The sequence below is a fragment of the Camelus dromedarius genome, chromosome 25 (genome assembly GCF_036321535.1).
Source record: "Camelus dromedarius isolate mCamDro1 chromosome 25, mCamDro1.pat, whole genome shotgun sequence".
NCBI classification, from domain to species: Eukaryota; Metazoa; Chordata; class Mammalia; order Artiodactyla; family Camelidae; genus Camelus; species Camelus dromedarius.
Window position 1 is genome coordinate 9185937 of NC_087460.1, and position 20464 is coordinate 9206400.

A 20464-nucleotide genomic window follows, 5' to 3' on the forward strand; every position below is an offset into this window, starting at 1 on the left:
TCCACTCAAACATGAAGACAGAAGGTGCATGCAGTTCTGGGAATCCTCTGATTATAGCATAGAACCAGGAAAGGTTTTTCAAAAGGGTAGGAACAAGATAACAGTCTTTCCTGGATCCTTTAAGGCAAAAATTATGTGTCTTCTTTATGTTGTAAAACTATTAACATGTAGATCATAATTAAAGGGAGGCAGGTTCTCCTGGGAAAGTTTCAAGGGTCAAAAGCAAATAATGGAACACTGAGTTGGCAGATTTATCAGCTACACTCAACAGAACAGAACAGCCCTAAAGATACAAGAAAAAAAGGGAAATCACTCCAATGGGAAGGGGCAGCTGAACAAGTCCCCTGTATGTGCCACTTTTCACTTTGGGTTTCTTTTGCATGCTTCCTGTTAAGACCCGCTTCTCACCTTGGAGCCTAAACACACGGCATCTGTCCACTTGGTAGCAGTCCTAGGCTTCCTCTGTCCCTTATCTAGGTGGAGATGCAAAAGTGAGTTTTTCAAATGGAATCTCACCAACTAATGTAACTCATGGAATTAAACATGAATTTTTTTAAATAAGCACAAAGGTAGAGATTCTGATCTGAATTTACTGAGGAAAAGCGGCTATCGTAAAGTACTTTTCTTTTCTCCCCAGTGTTACTGAGAAACAGCTGGAACACATCACTGTATAAGTTTAAGGCGTACAGCATGGTGGTTTGATTTATACGTATTGTGAAATGAGGACCACAATTGGTTCAACTAATATCTATCTTCCCATACAGATACAACAAAAAAGAAAAGAAAGAAGAAAGGAAAAATAAAATTCTCCTTGTGATGAGAACTTTCAGATTTATTCCTTAACAACTTTCCTATCTGTTAGCTATAGTCAGTCATCAGGTTGTACAGAAGAGAATTTACTAACTGATGATTTAACAGACTCACCAGATTAACTGAAACACACCCTGAATGCCTGCAGCCAGTGGGCATGTGTACCTCTGCTCCTTCCTGTTAAGTCATTTGCTCATCAGGGGTCCCTTGTGTCTGTGCCCAAATTTGCTAAATTGATTTATTAAATTATGTCCTTCATTAAATGGTACGCAATCTGATAAAATACATACAAAAACTGCTAGAAATCTTAAACAAAGGCAAATTACTAAGACAATAGCTGTGGCAAAACTGCTATAAACACTGGGGAATAACAAAGAAACCTAAAAAAAAAAAAGTCTGTCCTTAGAGAGCTTGTCAATTGCCTTAAAACTTCAAACACCAAAAGCAGTACAAGATGCACTAGGGGTGTGGCTGACTTAAGAAAGCTGATACAGAGCTCTGACCTGGGGCCTCACGCTCAAAGAAAATTTCTTGGCCCTACATCAACCAACTGGTGAATAAATGAACATGGACATGTTTTGAGATAAAATTAAATTTTTTAAGGTATAAATGTATAATTTTTAATGATTTTTTCTTTAACCTTTTTTTCCTGGGAAGGAAATACTTATGGTCCTACTCACATGGTTACATAATGGCAGATGGATTCAGGTAACTAAAAAGCGATAGGTTTTTGCTGAGCACTCAAATGGGCTTGGTTATGCAAACCTTCCAAGTTACACAGAGAGAAATACAAATTGCTATATATATATATATATATAAATAAATTTTATTTTATATATATATAAAATAAAATGAGGAAAATCTGCAGTTCCCAGGGCCAATCCAGGAACAAGGGAAAGAGGAGGAGAGATGGAAAGAGAAAAAGGGAAAAAGGAGCCAACAAGATGGCAAGAGGCTGGGAGCTACACAGAAAGAAATGGCCAGTGAGACAGGCCGAGTGGGATGGGGGCTGAAGACTTTTGAGAACAAGGATGTATAAGATATGAGGTTGCCTGTGTTTTCTTTGAGGAAAAGATGCCTTTCGTCATCCAGACGACAGATATTTACTGGGTGCCCTCTAATCGTTCCCAGCATTGTAGTCATACAAACGAATACATTTCTGTCTCCATGATAATTCTCTTCTAGTGGGAATTTAAAACCGATAAAAGTGGTTAACTCACCCCAAACCTTCAGTCAAGGCTGTGCCGTGTACACCCTGTCTCACATGTGGGAATCATGGAAAGGTGCTCAGATCTGTTTAGAGATGGATGGGGTAGGACCGGGAACAGGATGGCTCCATGACTCTCCGAAGCAAGTCTGAAGTCAGAGGTGATCATGGTAGTTTAAGACTTTAGGCTTTGATGAAATATTGGGACGTGTTTTTGGACTTTCTACAAATACGCAATGAGATTCAAAGTAATCTTATCTAGGGCACAAGGCAGGGGGACCCGACGGACACACGAATCCCTACCATACGCAGGGCTGCGTATCTAAATCCAGCACCGGCGTCTGGATGCTCCAGGCTGACAGGCTTGTTTCTTTTCCCCGTTATACCTGGAGTCCTCCCCTCCCCAATTCCAAAAGAAACTCTATTGAATCCTTGAGCAGCGTCTTCCTCTCCTTCTTCTCGAGCTCATTTTGTGCAGTTTTCTTACATGCTCAGGAAAGGCTGGACTGGGTGGTTATTCTACTTGCAGGGACGGGGGAGTTAGCTTCAATTTCCTAGTGACTCTTGGATGAAGTCCTGTCCAGGTGGCTATGTTTACATACGAAGGGAAGGATGTGTTGGAGACAGTGATAATGCATCTCAGCTCTAATCAAGTTCTCCGTGCTCTGGAAATAGCTTTGTTTTCTCTTACCTCCAACACACGGAAGGAAAAAGGCACAGTCCATTCCCGAAGCTGCCAAAGAGTGGTTAGTTGAGCTGGTAAGTCAATCCTGAAAAAGGAGCTCTGTATTTTCCTGTAGAGAAGCCAGGTATCACTCTCCCCCCCGACCCCACCTCAGGGCGGCTGAAGGATTACTTCCTCATATGGGTTGAACTAATAGCTTGGGAAAGAAGACAGTGCTCAGTTCCCTGACGTGCAAACTTTTTATGAACAGAGTAACTGTCCGTTTTGTTTACTGACGCTTCCTTAGCAGGGAGTTGGGAAGGCAAGACGAGCATTTAAAGAGGAGAGTTGTGTATTTTGAGATAAAGAGGAGCTTCTTTGAGTTTCAGGAGGCAGTTTGATATACTTAAACAAGAAACCTAACCCCAGAGAACCCGAAGCTGGATCTGAATCTTGTTTTAGCTCTTTGCTAAGCATATGAACTCGGGCAGATTACCTACATTTGCTGTTCTTCGGTTGTTTTATTTATAAAATAAATTTAATTTCTATTCTAGCCAGTGAGCCTGCGCTGTGACTCTTGTTGGAGTTTGGACGTGGGTAGGTGTGCCAGATGACTGATGAGATTTGCACGAACAGTATGCGCTCACCTGTGGTTGAAGAGTCACACCACAGGTGATTCATTCCCAGGGCAACAGCCAGTGAACTGCAGAATTCAGCCGCTGTTCTATTCTAGCCCGTCTCCCATCCAGCCCACACACGTAGGCCTTAGTTCAAAAGACAAAAATATCTGGAATAAAAAACCGAAAGGACAGCCTGATATAGAACTCAGCAGACTATTAAGTCACAGATACAATCGCCAGGGGCCCTCTAACAGGTTCCATCATGTAAAGGAGAGGAAAGCTGTTCTTCACTTGATCAAAAACTGGCACCTGCTCTGGCACTTGGAGGGTCCTCCACCGTGGTTGCCAGGAGCTGCTGGGACTGGGGCAACTCCCAGTGGGGGGCTTCAGTGTATTAGCAAATTGGGCCCACCAGGGGGCAGAACCCACTGGAGACCTTCATGCTCAGTGTGCCTACAGCAGTGCCCAGGACAAGGATGCTTACAGGACAATATTCAAGACAATATTCAAGATATGCCTAGCACATCCAGAAATACAAGAGCAACAAGTGAAAACTCAGTAACTACTGCTGCCGTGAAATTCATAGATTCCAGCATGGGGAGTCTGGGTGAGTTAAAGTAGAATAGGGCATTTTAAAGTTCCTGGCCCCTGGTAGGTGTTCAACAACTGTAAGTTATGGTTATTCCTTGATGCCATTCACGCAGCAGAATCAATAGCCCCTTCCTTTGTGCCATCTCTGTCTGTAGTAGGTATATCTTCTCTAATTTTAATTGAAATTAATTGTGTTGAAAAAGTTAAGCGTATGACAACTTTACTGTATCAGAAAAGAATGATAGCGGAAAGAAATTTCAGCAGTATTCAAGAAATATTTATAGGGCTAGATGTGGTGTAAAAAGTACCCCTAAAACAAATATTTGGAATGTACCCCAGGAACAAAAACTTAAACTGTATTTATTTAGATAAACTTCTTTATTGTTTGAAATATATTTATAGGGAACCCGCAGGATATATTTGAAAGAAGAAAAGTTCTGAAATGTACAGTATTAGATATTCCTTTTCACATTATGCATGAGACTAGGAAAAATGAGTTTGTCGAATGCTTAAAACGTGGCATAATTTTTTGAAGGAGGAACAAATGCCTGATGAAATAGGATGAGATGCAAAGAGAAAAAAAAGATCAAGGGGAGAAAAGTCTTATTAATCCTTCAAGATGGCAGAAATTGGTTGCCCAAAGACACATCATATAATTGTAAATGTGACCACATTCCACACATCATTTTTCTGTAAAAAACTGAAAGGAGTTTTATGGGTTTGCTATGGGAATAATACATCGGTTTTGAGTCTGCAGTCATCTTTTTTTTAATATTTGGAGCCAAGACTTCTTGCTTTTAGGTCTCAAACACCTTTACAGGCTTTTTAAACTCTCAGAAATCTAGACAGTGATAGACTGTCCCTGGTAAGTAAGGATGTAAAATAGTGAATAAGAAGCCAAGCCCATTTATGGCTGGCATCACAACATCCCTGTGAAATAAAAGGAAAGAGTGCTTAAATTGAGGTGTTTGTCAGAGAAGTGAAGGCTGAGAGTCAACAAAACAAAGTACAAAGCTGTAAATCTGTCAGGAAAGAAAATACAAGTATATTGAGGATGTGAATGTGGAGGCTAGTGGAAATTCTTGGCATAAATTTAGAGAGAAAGCGGCAAGGGTAGACTGAAACATAAAAATGAAATCAGCAGGAATGATAACAACCATGCTGGAAGTTTGGGATTTTGCTACAGAACCAAACTTGGGTTCACTTGACTGCACACAGTAAATCTCCTGACAGCTGGTGGTGGTGAAGGAAAGTACAGCGTTTACTGTAAGGCGTTTACTGTAAGGCGCCAGACAGGGAGCCTGGGGCAGCTAAGGCTCTAAAAAGTCCCAGCCCCCTAGTGGGCTTCAGGGAGGCATTTTTAAAGGCCAGGTGAGGGAGGGGAGTCACAGGGTATGTGATCAGCTTGTGCACAACTCTCCTGATTGGTTGATGGTGAGGCAACAGGGTGCTGTCATGGGGTTAGCATCAATCCTCAGGCTCCAGTAGGTCTGGGGGCTCTGTGCTCACGGGAATCAAGTAGTTAGCATCTTTGTTATCATTGTAACTTGCATCCTGACTTTTTAAAGATAACTGTATATACTACGATGCATCAAATCCCTTTGTATATACATCGTTATTTTACAATAGCGTAATTTTAATTCAATAAAGACAATAAGTCAACAATTTAAAAAAGTAGTGTCTTCCATTTGGCAGGGGTTTCAGGAATGTGCATCAGATGCTGCTATCTGGGTACTTCAGAAAGGAAGTAAAGCAGGGGATACAGGGGAGGGATCTGCACCCCCCAACCCCAGGAAGGCCCCATGGGTTCCTGCTCTGTTACAATTTTACCATGAAAAAAATGGAGGAAGTCAGATCATGAAGTTTCTGGTGTCAGATTTCTTGTGTGCTGCTGATGGGGACTTTCTGCATGACCCCCATAAAAGAACTAGAGACTTAAAAAAAAAACAGGTATATATTTGCTCTTGAAAGACGGAGGGTTAGGAGAAAACAAACTAGTTTTACAGTTTAATGCTTTTGAACTTAGGAAGGGAGGAAGAGGTGGACAGCACTTGAGATGCAAGATTCAAATCCCCTCCTTCCCCTCCTAGTTGAAGGGTTCCTAGAAACGGTACATACTCGGATGAAGAGGAAACACTCCCTAAATTGGACCATGTGAAGAGCATGGTGAAGATGCCTGCAAGGATGGAGACGGCTGAGGACCCAGAATGGAAGCTCTGGAAAAGACCGTTAGAGAAAAAACGATGAAAACTTCGAGGCCTGACCCAAGGATAGAGTCCGACTTCGTTAAACCAGCTATGACTTCTCTGCTGATAAATGTCTCCTTAATAAAGGTCTGTGTGTGAGGCAGACAACAACAACAAAAAAAAGATGTCTATCCTTAAAATGGAAATTATTGGACTTGAAGAGAAAATTTTGGAAAATCATGACAGGGTCACTGAAGTGGAAGTTGGGGAAAACTCAAAAGGCCATCAGTTAGCATCTGCCAGGCACTGAGCACCTACTTGGGACTCGCCACTCCAATTACTTCGTTGACTCTTCCCAACTGTATTTTGGAGAGTTTTATTATCTGCATTTTAAGGAGGAAGAAGAATCTTTGGGTCTAAGGCACTTGGGCTGTAAGGAGTAGAGCCAGAGTTTGGATCGGTTTTGCCACCTTCCAGAAGCAAAACCCTTTCCACTCTGAGGTTATTAATTGAGACAGGGGCTAGGGAGGAGAGCATGTGGTGAGTCATCTGGAGGGGCAAGAGGTTAAACCAAATTAAATAACAAAGAAGCAGTTTCTGGAAGGAGAGTGAGGACATTCGGAGAGGAATAAATTTGACACATAAAGGTGTTAAAGAATATAAAAGGATAATAGACATAAGAAAGCGAAACACGTAAAGAGAAAATGGCAAAAACCTGGGAGTGCTTAATGTGTAAGGATATGATTACGTGTCATACAAGGCATTTTGTTTAGTTAGCTTTTATGAAAAAAAATTATAAAAATGAATGGACCTTTAGACGAATAGATGGGAAGTATGATAGTTTGTGACAAAGTTTGTCTGGTTATGGTGTCCGCGTTTAGTCTCCTCTCCTGTGACAAGACTCAATCTTCCCTGGTGGATGAAGCTCCCAGGGAGGGGATTTGTGACAACTGAGCTCCTTTTGGAGGATCTGTCTTTAGGTAGATAAGGGGAGTTCAAATACAGATACAAGGAGCCTTTCCTTGTATTTGCTGTTTTTCAAGTGCCGACAGCTCAAAACAATCAGTGTACCAAAGTGGCATTTTTGGGGGGTGGCATGATTTGCTGTTCTTCACTATCTACACTTTCTTCCTAGGAGATCTCATCCGTGGCTGTATCTAATCTCTAGAAGGTGGTGACTGAACTTAAGTTTTACATCTTGAACTCTGACCTCTTCCTGAACTCCAGATTCAAAAACGTAATCATCCTGATGATTCCACTGGGTTGCGGAATAGAGGCCTCAAACACAGCATGTCCAGAACAGAACTCTGGATTGCATCCCCCTGTATCATGCTCCAGTCTTCACCATCCTTAGGAAACGGAATCCTCATCTGCCCTATTGTTCAATCAAAATCCTAGGAGTCATCCTTGATTTCTTTCTTTCCTTCATCCCCCACATCCAACAGTGTATGCAAATCCTATCAGCTCTGCTGCCACATTTCCAAAAAAAGGTTCACTCCTTCCCTCTGTATTAGTACCACCCTAGTCCAAACCATCAGATACAGTCAGAGCCCTAACTGGCCTCCCTGCTTCAGCTTCTGTCCTTTTACAATCCATTTCCTACACAACAACCAACAGGTATTTTTTAAAAGAACTAAACCAGATTGCGTACTACTGCTTCCTAAAACTCTCAGTGGCTTGCCACTATATTTATTATAATAACAATGACCACACCTAGTATTTACCGAGAGCCAAACATAATCTAAGTGCTTTATACAAACTCACTCAATCATCACAAAAGTCTATGATGTCACTTTCATTATTATCCCTGTTTTTCAGATGGGGAAACTGAGGCAAGACTGGTTCAATAATTTGTCTGAGGTCATGCACATGCCGAGTGTTGGTTCTGGTGGTGTTCAACCCTAAGCAATCTAGCTCTAGGGTCTGTCTTCTTAAGCAACACATTACTGTCTCTCAACAGAACCTGAATTCAGAACTTTACATCAGCAGTTCTTAATCTTTGGATCTCAGGATCCCTTCTTAAAAATTACTAAAGGCCCTAAAGACTTTCATTTATGGGGTTTTAACCATTGATAGTTATTACATTAAAAATGTAAAAAAAGAAAATTTAAATATTTGTTCGTCTATTTTAAATAATAATATTAAACCCATGACATGTTAACATAAGTATATTTTTATGTTGGTGCAGTCACTATGGAAAACAGTATAGAGGTTCCTTAAAAAACTAAAAATAGAGCCACCCTCACAGCGAAAAAAATGTGACAATTAATATATGTATGTTCATGTATAACTGAAAAACTGTGCTCTACACTGGAATTTGACACAACATTATAAAATGACTGTAACTCAATAAAAAAAAGTATAAATAAATAAATAAATAAATAAATAAATAAATAAATATAGAGCTACCATGTGATCCAGCAATCCCACTCCTTGGGCAGATATCCAGAAAATATTATAAATCTAAGTCAAAAAGATACATGCACCCCAGTGTTCATAGCAGCACTGTTTACAACAGCCAAGACATAGAAACAACCCAAGTGCCCATCAACAGACAATTGGTTTAAAAAGATATGGTGTATATACCTACACACACACACACACACACACACACACACACACACACACACACACACACAGGAATATTACTCAGTCATAAAAAGAATGAAATATTGCCATTTGCAGCAATATTGATAGACCTAGAGAATATCATACTCTGAGTGAAGCCAGAGAGAGAAAAATATTATATGACCTCACTTATATGTGGAATCTAAAAAGTAATACAAATGAATCTATATACAAACAGAAACAGACACATAGACATAGAAAACAAACTATGGTTACCAAATGGGAAAGAGGTGGGGAATAAGTTAGGAGTATGGGATTAACAGATAAAAACTACTATATACAAATAGATAAGCAACAAGGATCTACTGTCTAGCACAGAGAACTATATTCAGTATCTTGTAATAACCTATAATGGAAAATAATCTGAAAAATACATATATAACTAAATCATGTTGCTGTACTTGATATTAACACAATATTGTAAGTCACTTACACTTTAATAAAAAATTTTTTTATTTTTTGTGCATGCTAAACATGCACTCTACCACTGAGCTATACCCTCCCCCTTATATTTACTACTCTATTGTATCTGTTTTAATTTGTTGTTTTGGTTGAAGTTTATGAAGAAAACCTGGCCTCACACAGACATGCAGCTGAAAAAAGGGAGCAGTATTTTCATAGCGTTTTCAGATACTGGCAGATATACTTTGATTTTATACCCAAACTTGGTAAGTGGCATCTTCTCAAAGGTTACTTGCAATTTGAGATCCAGAACCATATCAAGGAAATTTCATACTCTGACATATTAAAATCTATCGAGCTATCTTGCATACTGATTGAATCTTTCACACCTGCATGATTTTTAACTTCCTGAATTGGTTAATTTGGAAAATACTATTTCATCGAGTTATGCAGATCTTTCAAATGTTAACACCTTACATTATACAATATCAAAATATCATATCTATTGTATCACCATTGATCTATTAGAAAAGTCAAGTATCAAGAAGATATCAAGAAAATATCAAGCTCATGGTTTTCCAAGTTTTTCAAAATTTTAATTTTCACTTGTATGCATGATTTTTTTAAATCATTGGTAACAAGTACTGTCAGTTGTGTTCCTTGAAGTGGCAGAGTCACTTGTACTTTTTGAGAAAATGTCTGCCAAACACTCAAGTCTGAATAATGATCATCTGTCTCAAGTAAAAACGGTTTCCATGGAAAGGTGACTCGTTCAGCTTGCACCTCAGTCGTACCCATGACGTGCGGTGCATGTCTTCATCCACTCCATAATGGCTGCTCATAGTCTGGCACCACTGCCCCGACTTGTGCTGAGGTTACAGTAGTTTTACCCACCATTGCTTTTGAACTATTAACTCTAATGTCAACAAAGAGAAAAAGGCAAGTAACATTTTAGCGTTCTTTTGAAAATAGTTGACTTTGTTGACCCTTTAAAGCATCGTGGGGACTGTCACCCAAGAAGTCTATGGACCACACTTTGAGAACCACTACTCTACATGGAAATCGTCTTGCCACGTTGCAGGTCTCATCACCTACCCTTCTCTGCCTTGCTAAGTTCCACCCACTTAAGGACGTATGCATCAACTGCTCCCTCTGCTGGGAACTCTCTGCCACCGCTGTCTTTATTAGCAGATTTTAGCTCAAATGGCACCTCCTAGAGACACTTCTTGTGATTAACCAGTTTAAAGAGCACCTCTTTTCAAATGAACTATTTTACAAAACAGAAACAGACTCACAGACATAGAAAACAAATTTATGGTTACCAAAGGGAAAAAGGTAGGGGGGAGGGATAAATTGGGAGTTTGGGATTAGCAGACACTAACTACCATACACAAAATAGATAAACAAGGTCCTACTGTGTAGCACAGGGAACTATATTCAATAGCTTGTAAAAATCTATAATAAAAAAGAATATGAAAAAGAATATATAAATGTGTAACTGAATCACTAAGCTGTATACCAGAAACAAACACAACGTTGTAAGTCAATTATACTTCAATTAAAAAAAAAAATAAGAATAAAGAGCAACTCTTTCTCCTAGTCATTTTTATTACATTATTCTGCTTTACTTTCTTTGTAAGTTATCATCATGTGATATTGTCGTGTTTATTAATTAATTGATTTGCCTCCCCCATTAGAAGTTTAGGTGTAGGAATTCAGGAATTGAGCTGTCTTATCATTTCTGTATCTCCAATTCCTAAAACAATGAATATTTAAAAATACCTTAAGGAATAAAAAGAAAAAGTAGATCTTGCAGTAAGTTGAAAAGCACAAAGCCTTCTAAGGTGGTTTATTATAGTTTTCAATATTAATCTCCCAATGACTGTTATCTCCTGACATTTTTGTGGTTTAAATGTTATTATAATCAACGTTAATATTCTCCCTACACCAATACAGAACTTGTAGTCTTCTATTTTCCCCTTCCCATTATTACACTTGGGTGGAATGCTTTTTTTTTTAGGGTATAGAGGAAGAAGCTAGAAAGGCACTTAAAATATTCTTCTTCTAAAAAAAAAAGTAATTTCTTTCATAGTTTTTTAGAACATAGTGTGTGTAAAGGTTAAAATCTATGACCTATTCGGGGTATTTGACATCCTTAGTATATTGGGTCTTCTTATTCAGGAACATGGTCTGTCCCTTTACCTACATCTTGATAGATGTATCTAAATGAAGTTTGCTATTTTCTACATAAGTATATTGTATATTATTTATTAGAATTATTCATAACTACTACATATTTATATATATGTTTGTTGTTTTTATAAGTAAATTGTAAGTTGTGTTTTTAAATTTCATTGTTTATAGACAAATTTTATTTTGTTTGTATTGATCTTGTATCTGGCAACCCTGCTAAACTCTTTTGTTACATACTAATAATTTGTGGATGAAAGAAGTTTTTTTGTATGAAAGCACATCATTTACTAAATTATTTTTTTCTCTTTTTACTGTATTGTCCCAAATAGAAATGGGGAGATTATGCAGCTTAGTTTGCCTCAGTGGGGAGGTAAGACAGTTTTTATATTCCTATTTCCCCTCCTTTCTTATCTACTGTTTTCACCTAACAGTATATATCTTGTTATATTTCTTAAAGATAATGTGTTTTAAAATTTCACCATTAAGTAAGGAATTCACTATATGGATTTAGTTTTTCTTTTATTTTTTAAGATTCTTTTTATCATGTTAGTGACATTTCCTTCTATTTCTAGTTCATCACTGTCCAGGCTCCTCTAATCTTTTTGCCCCAGTATCTGACTTCCATTTTCAACGCCATCTCATAAGCGCTGCACGGCCATTATTATCCCACACTCCACGCAGAAAAAGAGGAGGAAGAGGGAGCTACATAAGATCTCTCATTTGAGTTACCCTCCTTTTTAGTCAGGTTTCCCAGAAGCCCCATCCCACAACTTCTACACACAGAACTCAACCACAGGGCCCCTCCGCTCAGCACGGGGCCTTGGAAATAACAATTTTTCTACTGAGTGCATTATCACTCCCAACAAAACTTAGGTTCTGGTATTAAGAACAAAGAGGAGAGTGGATAGTGGATGGGTCACCAGTGACATCTGTCACAAACAGTGTCATGATAAAACCAGTAAAAATAGGAAAAAGAAATAATAATAGAAAAACATAAAGTAAAATGGAAAAAAGAATCATGTTTACAGTTGTTTAAATGTGAATGGACTGAATTCTATTAAAAGCTTAAAGGCTGCTAGATTAAGTTAAAAATATAAAACTGCTAAGAGTTACTTAGAAACAAAATTATTTTATAAAAAGGCTGAACTGAGGCAGCATCTTTCTTCAGTTTATCTTATCTTTCAATGAATAAACAAGAGATTAGGGTCAATGATAATGATAATGAAGATGAGTAACCATGTTGCAGAAATGTAGATAAAGATGTAGAAAATGCAGCTATGTAATTGAAAACATAAAAGTACCTCCTTTTTATATACCTAGAATGGCTAATTCAATGGTTTAGCAAATTACAGCTTAATATAAAATTTATCTCTAAGATAGTTTGCTTTTAATTAAATTTCATATAACTCATAAAAACGTATTAGACACCAACTACTTATTGGTATGCACAAGTGTAATCCTCCAGATACTACAGATGCTATTCAGATTTTGGGACATTATGATTTTGAGTGAGCTCAAGGAGATGAATTTTGTGAAAGATAACCTTAGAACATAAAATATGTAGGTATTTATGTATACAAATACAAAAACATCTAGGTAGAATTTTGGATTTGGTAAAAAGCAAATCTGTTTATTATCAGAATATAGTCATTATCATAATGTTTAATGCCAGTTATTAAAGAATTACTTAAGCATAAACATCAACTAAAATTTTTGTTTGTTTATTAGTTTTTATATTCCACATATGATATTTAAAAGTAGCCCTTCTCTCCACCTGTCAGGCCACTTTGCTTCCTGTGCTGCTGAAATTACCATATAAATGTTCCTCAATCTCCTCTCCTTTATTTTACTAAAAGGGTAATGAATAGCCCAGTATATTGTAAATTCAAAATACAGCATATTCCCTCAACAGCCTTTGTTATCAACAGAATCCTGCTTTTGCTCAATCATCAGTGTCCCTGAGGGTCAAAAGAAGCAGGATGTCTCCCTAGCTCCAGGAGTGAATCTTAATTAGGATAAAAAAAAAAAATATTAATTCAATTCTCTTCACCTGTGATTGCGTTAATCTTTGACAATAAATTAAAGTATTCCACCACTATCCTTTTACCATATTTTCACTAATCCAAAAATATTGAGTGCTTCCTAGGTGTTAGGTCAAACCACAGGATGGTCTGCCCCATCCCAGGTATCCGATGTATCAAAAACTCTAATGTGAACTGAAGACTCAGATAATCAAATAGTTAGCTGAACCACTCATCACAGAAGAATTATCTTCAGAAAGTTATGCACCTTGAACAGGAGAAATAAAGTCATGCAACGTCTGACAAAACTTCACTTCACAGGGAAATATATTCAGTATCTTGTAGTAGCTTATGGTGAAAAAGAATATGAAAATGAATATATGTATATTCATGTATGACTGAAGCAATGTGCTGTACACCAGAAATTGACACAACATTGTAAACTGACTACACCTCAATAAAAATTTTTTTTAAAAGTGAAAAAAAACTTCACTTCAAATAATTTAAGATTACTTTTCTGATGTTATTTGTATAACGTCAAATTGTTCTAACAATTTTACCTCCCCCTAGTTACATAATAAAGGATGTAGATATTTTATGCATCATCCCAAATAATCAAAATAAAGCTGTTAAAATTGAGGGGAGATAAACATTATAATTAGATCATCAGTGTATTAAGAATTGCAGGTGCCAAACAGTAGTTGAGGTGAGGTAAAATAATAATGAGTAATTGGAATTCAAGTTAATTGACACCCAAAGGACAAGAAAAAAAAAATTAAGTCAAAAAGAGTTATTCAGATTGATAAAAGGTACTACCTATAAAGAAGGTATGGCAGTCATGAAATTTAAATAGCAAATCACACAAGCAAATTATATAAAATAAATACTATTTAAAATGTGAGGATAAATTGACAGCAACAAAATATAGCAGGAGACAATGTGATACTATCAGGAAAAAATATACATTGAGTAGATAAAAACAGCAACATGGTCTTTATTTGGAAAATATAATAATTAACATATTGAACAAAGAGCTGTAAATTGAATTGTCATATTTGAAAACATACACTATGCCTCCTTGTCCAACATCCATAAGGAATTTTCAAAAAGTGGGCAGAAGTAAAACTTCAATAATTTCCAAAGAGAAGAAATTGCATAGGTCACATTTTCCAGCCCGTTTTTTTTTTTTTATTATTGAAGTATAGTCAATTTAAAATGTTGTTAATATCTGGTGTACGACATAGTGATTCATTCATATACATATATATATTCCTTTTCATATTCTTTTTCATTTTGTCTATTACAGGGTATTGAATATAGCTTCCTGTGCTGTACAGTAGGACTCTGCTGTTTATCTGACTTATGCTAAGTTGGGGATTTCATAGGTACATTATCTATCCACTCAAATTCACTTACTCACTCAACAATTACAAAAGCACAGAAGTGTGCCAGACTGCTGCTTCTTTTTCAGTAATTCAGTTTGTTGTGGTTTTTTTTTTTTTTCTCCACATGCATTTAAGAAAGTTGAGCTTCTGGGACTATCTCACTGCCCTAGAAATTTAATTAATACCAGCCCCATGGACACGCTTGAGTATGGAATACAACTTAGTACTTACATGTGAAACGTCAGCAAACGGGAATGGGGCCTCTGAGCAGTGGCACATAAGGGTTAAGGTCAAAGGGTACGGGATCCACCAGGGCTGGGTTCAAATCCTGGCTCCAGTACTTCCCCCATATCAGTTTCTTCATCTGTAAAATGGTAATTAATAATAAATAATTCATGAATTTGCGAAAGAATCAAATGCGATAATGGAATACAAAATGTTCCAAAGTGGCTGGCATTCAATAAATGATACGTTGCCTGCCTCTGCTGAGGGAATACAAGAAATCTTCCCCTGGCAAGAAGAGTACATTTGAAAAATAATTCACTTAAAGAGAGATACGCAGCGCTGTCAAGGCTGGGAAACTACCCCACAGCCACTCCAGGCAACAACCACCTCCAGGAAGCTTGGTGGTTCCACGAGCCCCTTGCCCACCTCCCTCATATAAATAGGTTGGCAATGACGCAGTCAGGAGTAAAGCTGACTTCGCTTCCCGCCTCGCCGCGCTGGTGGCCCCTGCCCGGCCGCGCGCAGGTGTGGTCCCGGGTCTCCAGCCCCTGTCGTCGCGCCGCAAACGCACCGCCCCTTACTTGGTCTCCCAGGCAGGATCCCTGTATAGGATTCCACGACTGCACAGCTCTCTCGCCCCCACCATTTTCACCGAAACCCTTAGAACGCAACCCGCCGCCCCTCTCCCTTCGCAGCCCCGCCGCTGGTTCTGAAGAGGGCCTTTACTGGGAAGCGCTTTATCTCCGGCGCTATGTCCCGGCTGCGACCCGGTCACTCGACCCTCTCCCCTGAGCAACAGCAGGGCCTGGACTTCGAGCAGTTCGCTGCCCTGCGCCCTGGCCGCGCTGCCGCCTAACTCCTAGTTACCGCAGTCAGGGGTTCGAGCACCTCCCCCGGGTACTCCGAAGTTGGGATGCTCACCTGTTCGGCTCGGCTGCCTTTGTGCAGGTGACCCACGGGTAGCGCAGGTGAGTGGACTCGGGCCTGGCCTTTGACTTCGCCCGCACTCTGCCGCCCTGCGTTCAGCGTCTGAGCTTGGTTACCTCTTACTCAAAAGGTCCGCGAAGAAAAAAAATATTCACACCCTACAGGACCTCGGCGTTCCACACTAGCCCTGCATCTCACGCTTTCCTATTGGACGCCGCGAAATCCGCGGTCTCCGAGGCCGGGCCTGGGGCCACACGGGCAAGAACCGCCCCCTCTGACACGTGGACCTCCTATCCAATCAGAGGCAGAAAGCCCCGTCAGCCTATTTGCATACCGATACCGTATATATACTCAAGGCCTGCGTGCTCGGCTTTCGCTTAGCAGTGTCTACCGCTTCTAAGACGTGGGTTTCTTAAGGAAGTGGTGCCTGCTTCTCCCGAATGAAATCTAAAGTCAGCAGTCCAGCGCCTGAAACACAGAAGAGCAAGGTCACTACTGCCCAGAGTCGCACTTCCCAGGCCATGTCCTGAACGCCAGCGCTGAGCTCTCTGCTGAGCTCTACTGCTAACACCTCCCCTTCTCCCCAAGCCATCGGCCGGACACCTGCATCAACCCCTAATAGTAACCAGAATGCTTCATCTGAAGCTCCTATAAGCGCATTCACATGGAAATTTACATTATCAACTTTTTTTTTAAATCGTTTTGGGGTCTCTAAAGATGGCCTTTTGGAGTGCGGAAACGAGCCACAAGAATCACTCAGCACCTGTACAGGGTGCTGCCCTGGCGTTTTAGCGCATACCCCACATCCATGGCCGTGACTGTCTTGCATTTGGCGTGCTCCATGTAAGTCACTGCATCTCGTTATCACATTCTCCAGGAACACTTTGAACACTCCCCGTGTCTCCTCGTAGATAAGCCATGAGATGCGCTTGACACCGCCGCGGCGCGAGAGACGGCGGATTAGCGGGCTTCGCAATGCCCATGATATTGTCCCGTAAGACCTTACGGTGGCGCTTAGCGCCACCTTTACCTCGGCCAGACCTCTTTTAAGGTAAAATCTGGGCGATAGCAAGCAGCTAGCAGTTTCATTAGCTGCAAACCGGAGTTTATAATCCCTTGCAGCGAACTTGTTTGAAAACTTAAAAGAAAGTGGGCTGTGCTATAGGCCTCAGATTTTATTCCCTCTCTACAAAATATTTTGTTTGCTCTTTTGAAAAGTTTGTCTGTTTTTTTTTTTTTTCCATAAAGTAGAGGAAAGACTCAATGGAATTTATATTGCCTTTTCTCAATGCTTAAAAAACAGTAGGCCAGATCCAATGCGCACTGGGTTTCCCTTCCCTCTTTCCTCTGCTTTGCTGGCCCGCATCTATCCCCACCACCACCACCACCACTAGTCTGAGCGAATTCTAATTCTATAGTTTTCCAACGGAATGCTTACACTAAAACCATTCCCAGGCTAATATGAACATCAGTAGGAACCAGGAATACTACTTGTTAAATTTCAAAGCAGTTGCTCTACACCTGTGGATCTTTTTAAGTCACTAGTTGGGGGAGAGGAAATCTTTTAATGGTTCTTTTTTCTTTTGTGGCCCCGTGGAGAAAGAATTAAAATTCTTTCAAAAACTGTAACCTTCCCCATCCCCTGTCCAACCCCTAAGACTTTTCCCTTGTAGCTGCTTCTGTGCAATTTACAGATTTCACTACCCCCTCTACCTTCTCCACCCCAAGCGTGTTTTTCCTTTTCAACCAAATAACTATTTCTAGGATTATTTAATTGAAATATTGTAATGTCTTTATTTCATTAAAATCTGAGGTTCTCAAATCTTCCACTTAAAGATGGCAAAGTTCTTGTAAAATAATGGATGCTATGATTGTGGCTTTAAATAGTAATTTATACTGCAGATTCCCAATCAGGAGTCTCTCTCAACTCTTAAGAGAATCTGAGCAAAAACAAAACTTTTGAGTAGTGTCACCATTCTAGGAGACTGGAATGACTGTCTTCCCAAAAGGTTTTACTGCTATAAAAGGCAGCAGTATTTAGAGGATGATTCATAAATCTTTCCCAGGCATTTATTAATACATTGAGGAACGAATGTTTTAAATTGTACTGCCGGTCCCTAGTCCTGACGAATAAGCTTTTCCAGCAGGAAAGCTTTATGGTAAATATTTATATATAACTAAATGCTTATTTACCTATCCTTACCCATATGCATAGCACAAAAAAGTACTGGTACTGTTGCTGTTAAAGGAGAATTAACAAAGCCCTCAGAATACTGCCTGGATAGCTGTGGGGAAAGGATCCTCAATAGTCAAATTGTACTACATGATTTTAATCCGTGGCTCAAGAGGCCTTCAAGAGTCAGGATTCTTGTAATGGTAAAATAGGTCGATTTTTTAATACCAAGACGAAGTAATCGAAGTTGGCGCATTTACAAGTTAGAGACCTCTCTTGCTTACACGAACAGAAAGAAAAATAGTGTCAATAATAATAATTGTTAAAATTTTCGGGTATACTCTGCGATCTCAATTGCTAGAGGCATTTCTTGCTTGAGTGCCTTGTAATTGCGGACGGAGTAGCTCTCCTTCCGGATTTGTCTGTTTCTAACCATGACTCCTTAACTCTGAAGACGTTCTTTTCCTGGGAGAGAGCAGGGACATTGAAAACTCAAGATCCAACAAATTCAACCGAATCCCCAAACGCCGAGCAGGCGGGTCCAGCGTATTCATATCTGCTGTTATGTAAATGAGAACTAGGGACTTGCCTTTTTGATTGGGGAGAGCTAGAGAAGGCGGTCCTTCTGTCAGCGCTCTAATTGGGAGCCGAGCCTGCCTGTCATTGGTCACAGGAGCCGAGGATGTCGCGGTGCCCAATGGGAAGGCTCTGCCTAGTGTCAGCAAAGTGTTGGTAGAGGCGGTTTCCGTGTGGTACATCGCATTCCCACACTAGGAACCGGACCGCTAGGGGTTTTTTCCCCTCCCTGGAGTTTTAGGCGAGAGGTAAACATGTCTGGTCGCGGAAAGCAGGGCGGCAAAGTGCGGGCAAAGGCCAAGTCCCGGTCCTCCCGCGCAGGCCTGCAGTTCCCGGTGGGCCGAGTGCACAGACTGCTGCGCAAAGGTAACTACGCGGAGCGAGTGGGCGCCGGGGCGCCGGTGTACCTGGCTGCGGTGCTGGAGTACCTGACGGCGGAGATCCTGGAGTTGGCTGGCAACGCCGCGCGGGACAACAAGAAGACCCGGATAATCCCTCGTCATCTGCAACTCGCCATCCGCAACGATGAGGAGCTAAACAAGCTGCTGGGGAAAGTGACCATCGCTCAGGGCGGCGTCCTGCCCAACATCCAGGCCGTGCTGCTGCCCAAGAAGACGGAGAGTCAGAAGGCGAAGAGCAAGTGACCCTGACGCTGCCACAGGGGAGCTGGCTTCCCCAGCAGAGGCTCTTTCCATAGCCACCCCGCAGTATTTTTGAATGTGCTTGATGTCGTGGAGGGCCGGCTCGACCTAGTGGGGAGGTGGGTGGCGAGGGGCCCACCGGGTCCGGGAGCCAATAAAGTCAGTGAAAATTGTGTGGTGGAGAGAGCTGTGTAGTCGCGGGGTCCTGCCGTATGACCCAGGGAGCGACTGGGAGACCCCTGGACGAGGTGCTGGTGGGTCGGCTTGAGCCACTTTCGGGCTGCTTTGGTCCGCAGGTCACCCTCGAGGCGCTGTGGGCGGACAGGGGAGACTAGAGGGGACCCACTGGCCTGGAAGTGGGCAGAGTTGGGAGCTCTGCGTGCTCGCGGGGAGACAGAGGAGAGGAAGAGTAGGTGCGGCTGCGGCTGGGGGCATTATTTTAATTTCCCTTTCCGAGAGCTTTTGCTCTCCTGCCCTGTTGGGGCAGTTCAGGAACCAGTTCTAAGAGAGGGTGGCGGCGAGCTGGTCTTGGACAGGAAGTTGTCTCTCCGGCCATACTTTTCAAAAGATGGAATAACTTTCCGTCTTGGAAGAGTGGCTTGGAGGACCCAGTGTCAACCTAACAGATTCTTCTTTGCTTGATAGCTGTTGTATTTTCGTGTTTTGGATATCAGATATTTTTATATACACGCTATGTCCACATTTCTTTAAAATGAAGAAACATCCAGTAATATGTGTAATACAGAAGCATGAGTCATGAGGTTGGAAAATTTTTCCCCCTGACATTCATGTTGCATAACAGTGAAATGAGTTACATATGTTTATGAGTTTCTAAAATGATTTTCTCAAGTTTCTAGCTTCATCATGGTCTTATCTCCATCGTAGTATATTCTTTTGGAAATGTAATTTGTTTGATTTTGCTTTACAACAGCGAGTAACCCGACTGATGTTCCTGGGGTTCTACCACTGGCCTGAAGTTATGAGTGACCTCATTCCAACAACGCCTATGGGGTTGTGTTGCTTAATGACACAGTAATGCTTTAGTAAATACATGAGATGTGAGACAAAGGCAAGGATAAATGATATAAACGCAAGGAGAAACACATTTCAGAACAGGAATCCACATTTAAAAGTTAAACACTAGCGATATTCTGTCCTTGGTTGGACTCTTCCATGTCAACCTTTTCTACCAGTTTCATCCTGGGCCTCATGGTC

At 40.6% G+C, this 20464-nt stretch overlaps 2 protein-coding genes across 4 annotated transcripts in view; one reads left to right on the forward strand and one right to left on the reverse strand.

Annotated features, from left to right (window-relative positions):
* GUCY2C (guanylate cyclase 2C) overlaps positions 1-16116 on the reverse strand; it is a 76698-nt gene extending 60582 nt beyond the window's left edge. Inside the window, exons 1-3 of one of the 3 annotated variants that reach the window (XM_064479063.1) lie at positions 15854-16116; positions 14939-15071; positions 3329-3468 (exon numbers count right to left, since the gene is read on the reverse strand). The gene's annotated coding sequence lies outside the window, so the exon portion shown is untranslated. Of the gene's footprint in view, positions 1-2030; positions 2840-3328; positions 3469-14938; positions 15072-15853 lie in introns of those variants that run through there. The other 2 variants (XM_031444056.2, XM_064479064.1) reach the window with 2 other exon arrangements.
* A 2598-nt stretch (positions 16117-18714) lies between these two features.
* LOC105096518 (histone H2A.J) lies at positions 18715-19422 on the forward strand. Its single transcript, XM_010988875.3, has one exon. It carries the CDS (start codon positions 18863-18865, stop codon positions 19250-19252), a length of 390 nt encoding a protein of 129 aa, XP_010987177.1. The 5' UTR covers positions 18715-18862; the 3' UTR covers positions 19253-19422.
* Positions 19423-20464: the final 1042 nt, after the last annotated feature.

Excerpts from the sequence above, each read along its gene's own strand:
- LOC105096518 (XM_010988875.3), top strand. The coding sequence starts at position 18,863 with ATGTCTGGTCGCGGAAAGCAGGGCGGCAAAGTGCGGGCAAAGGCCAAG.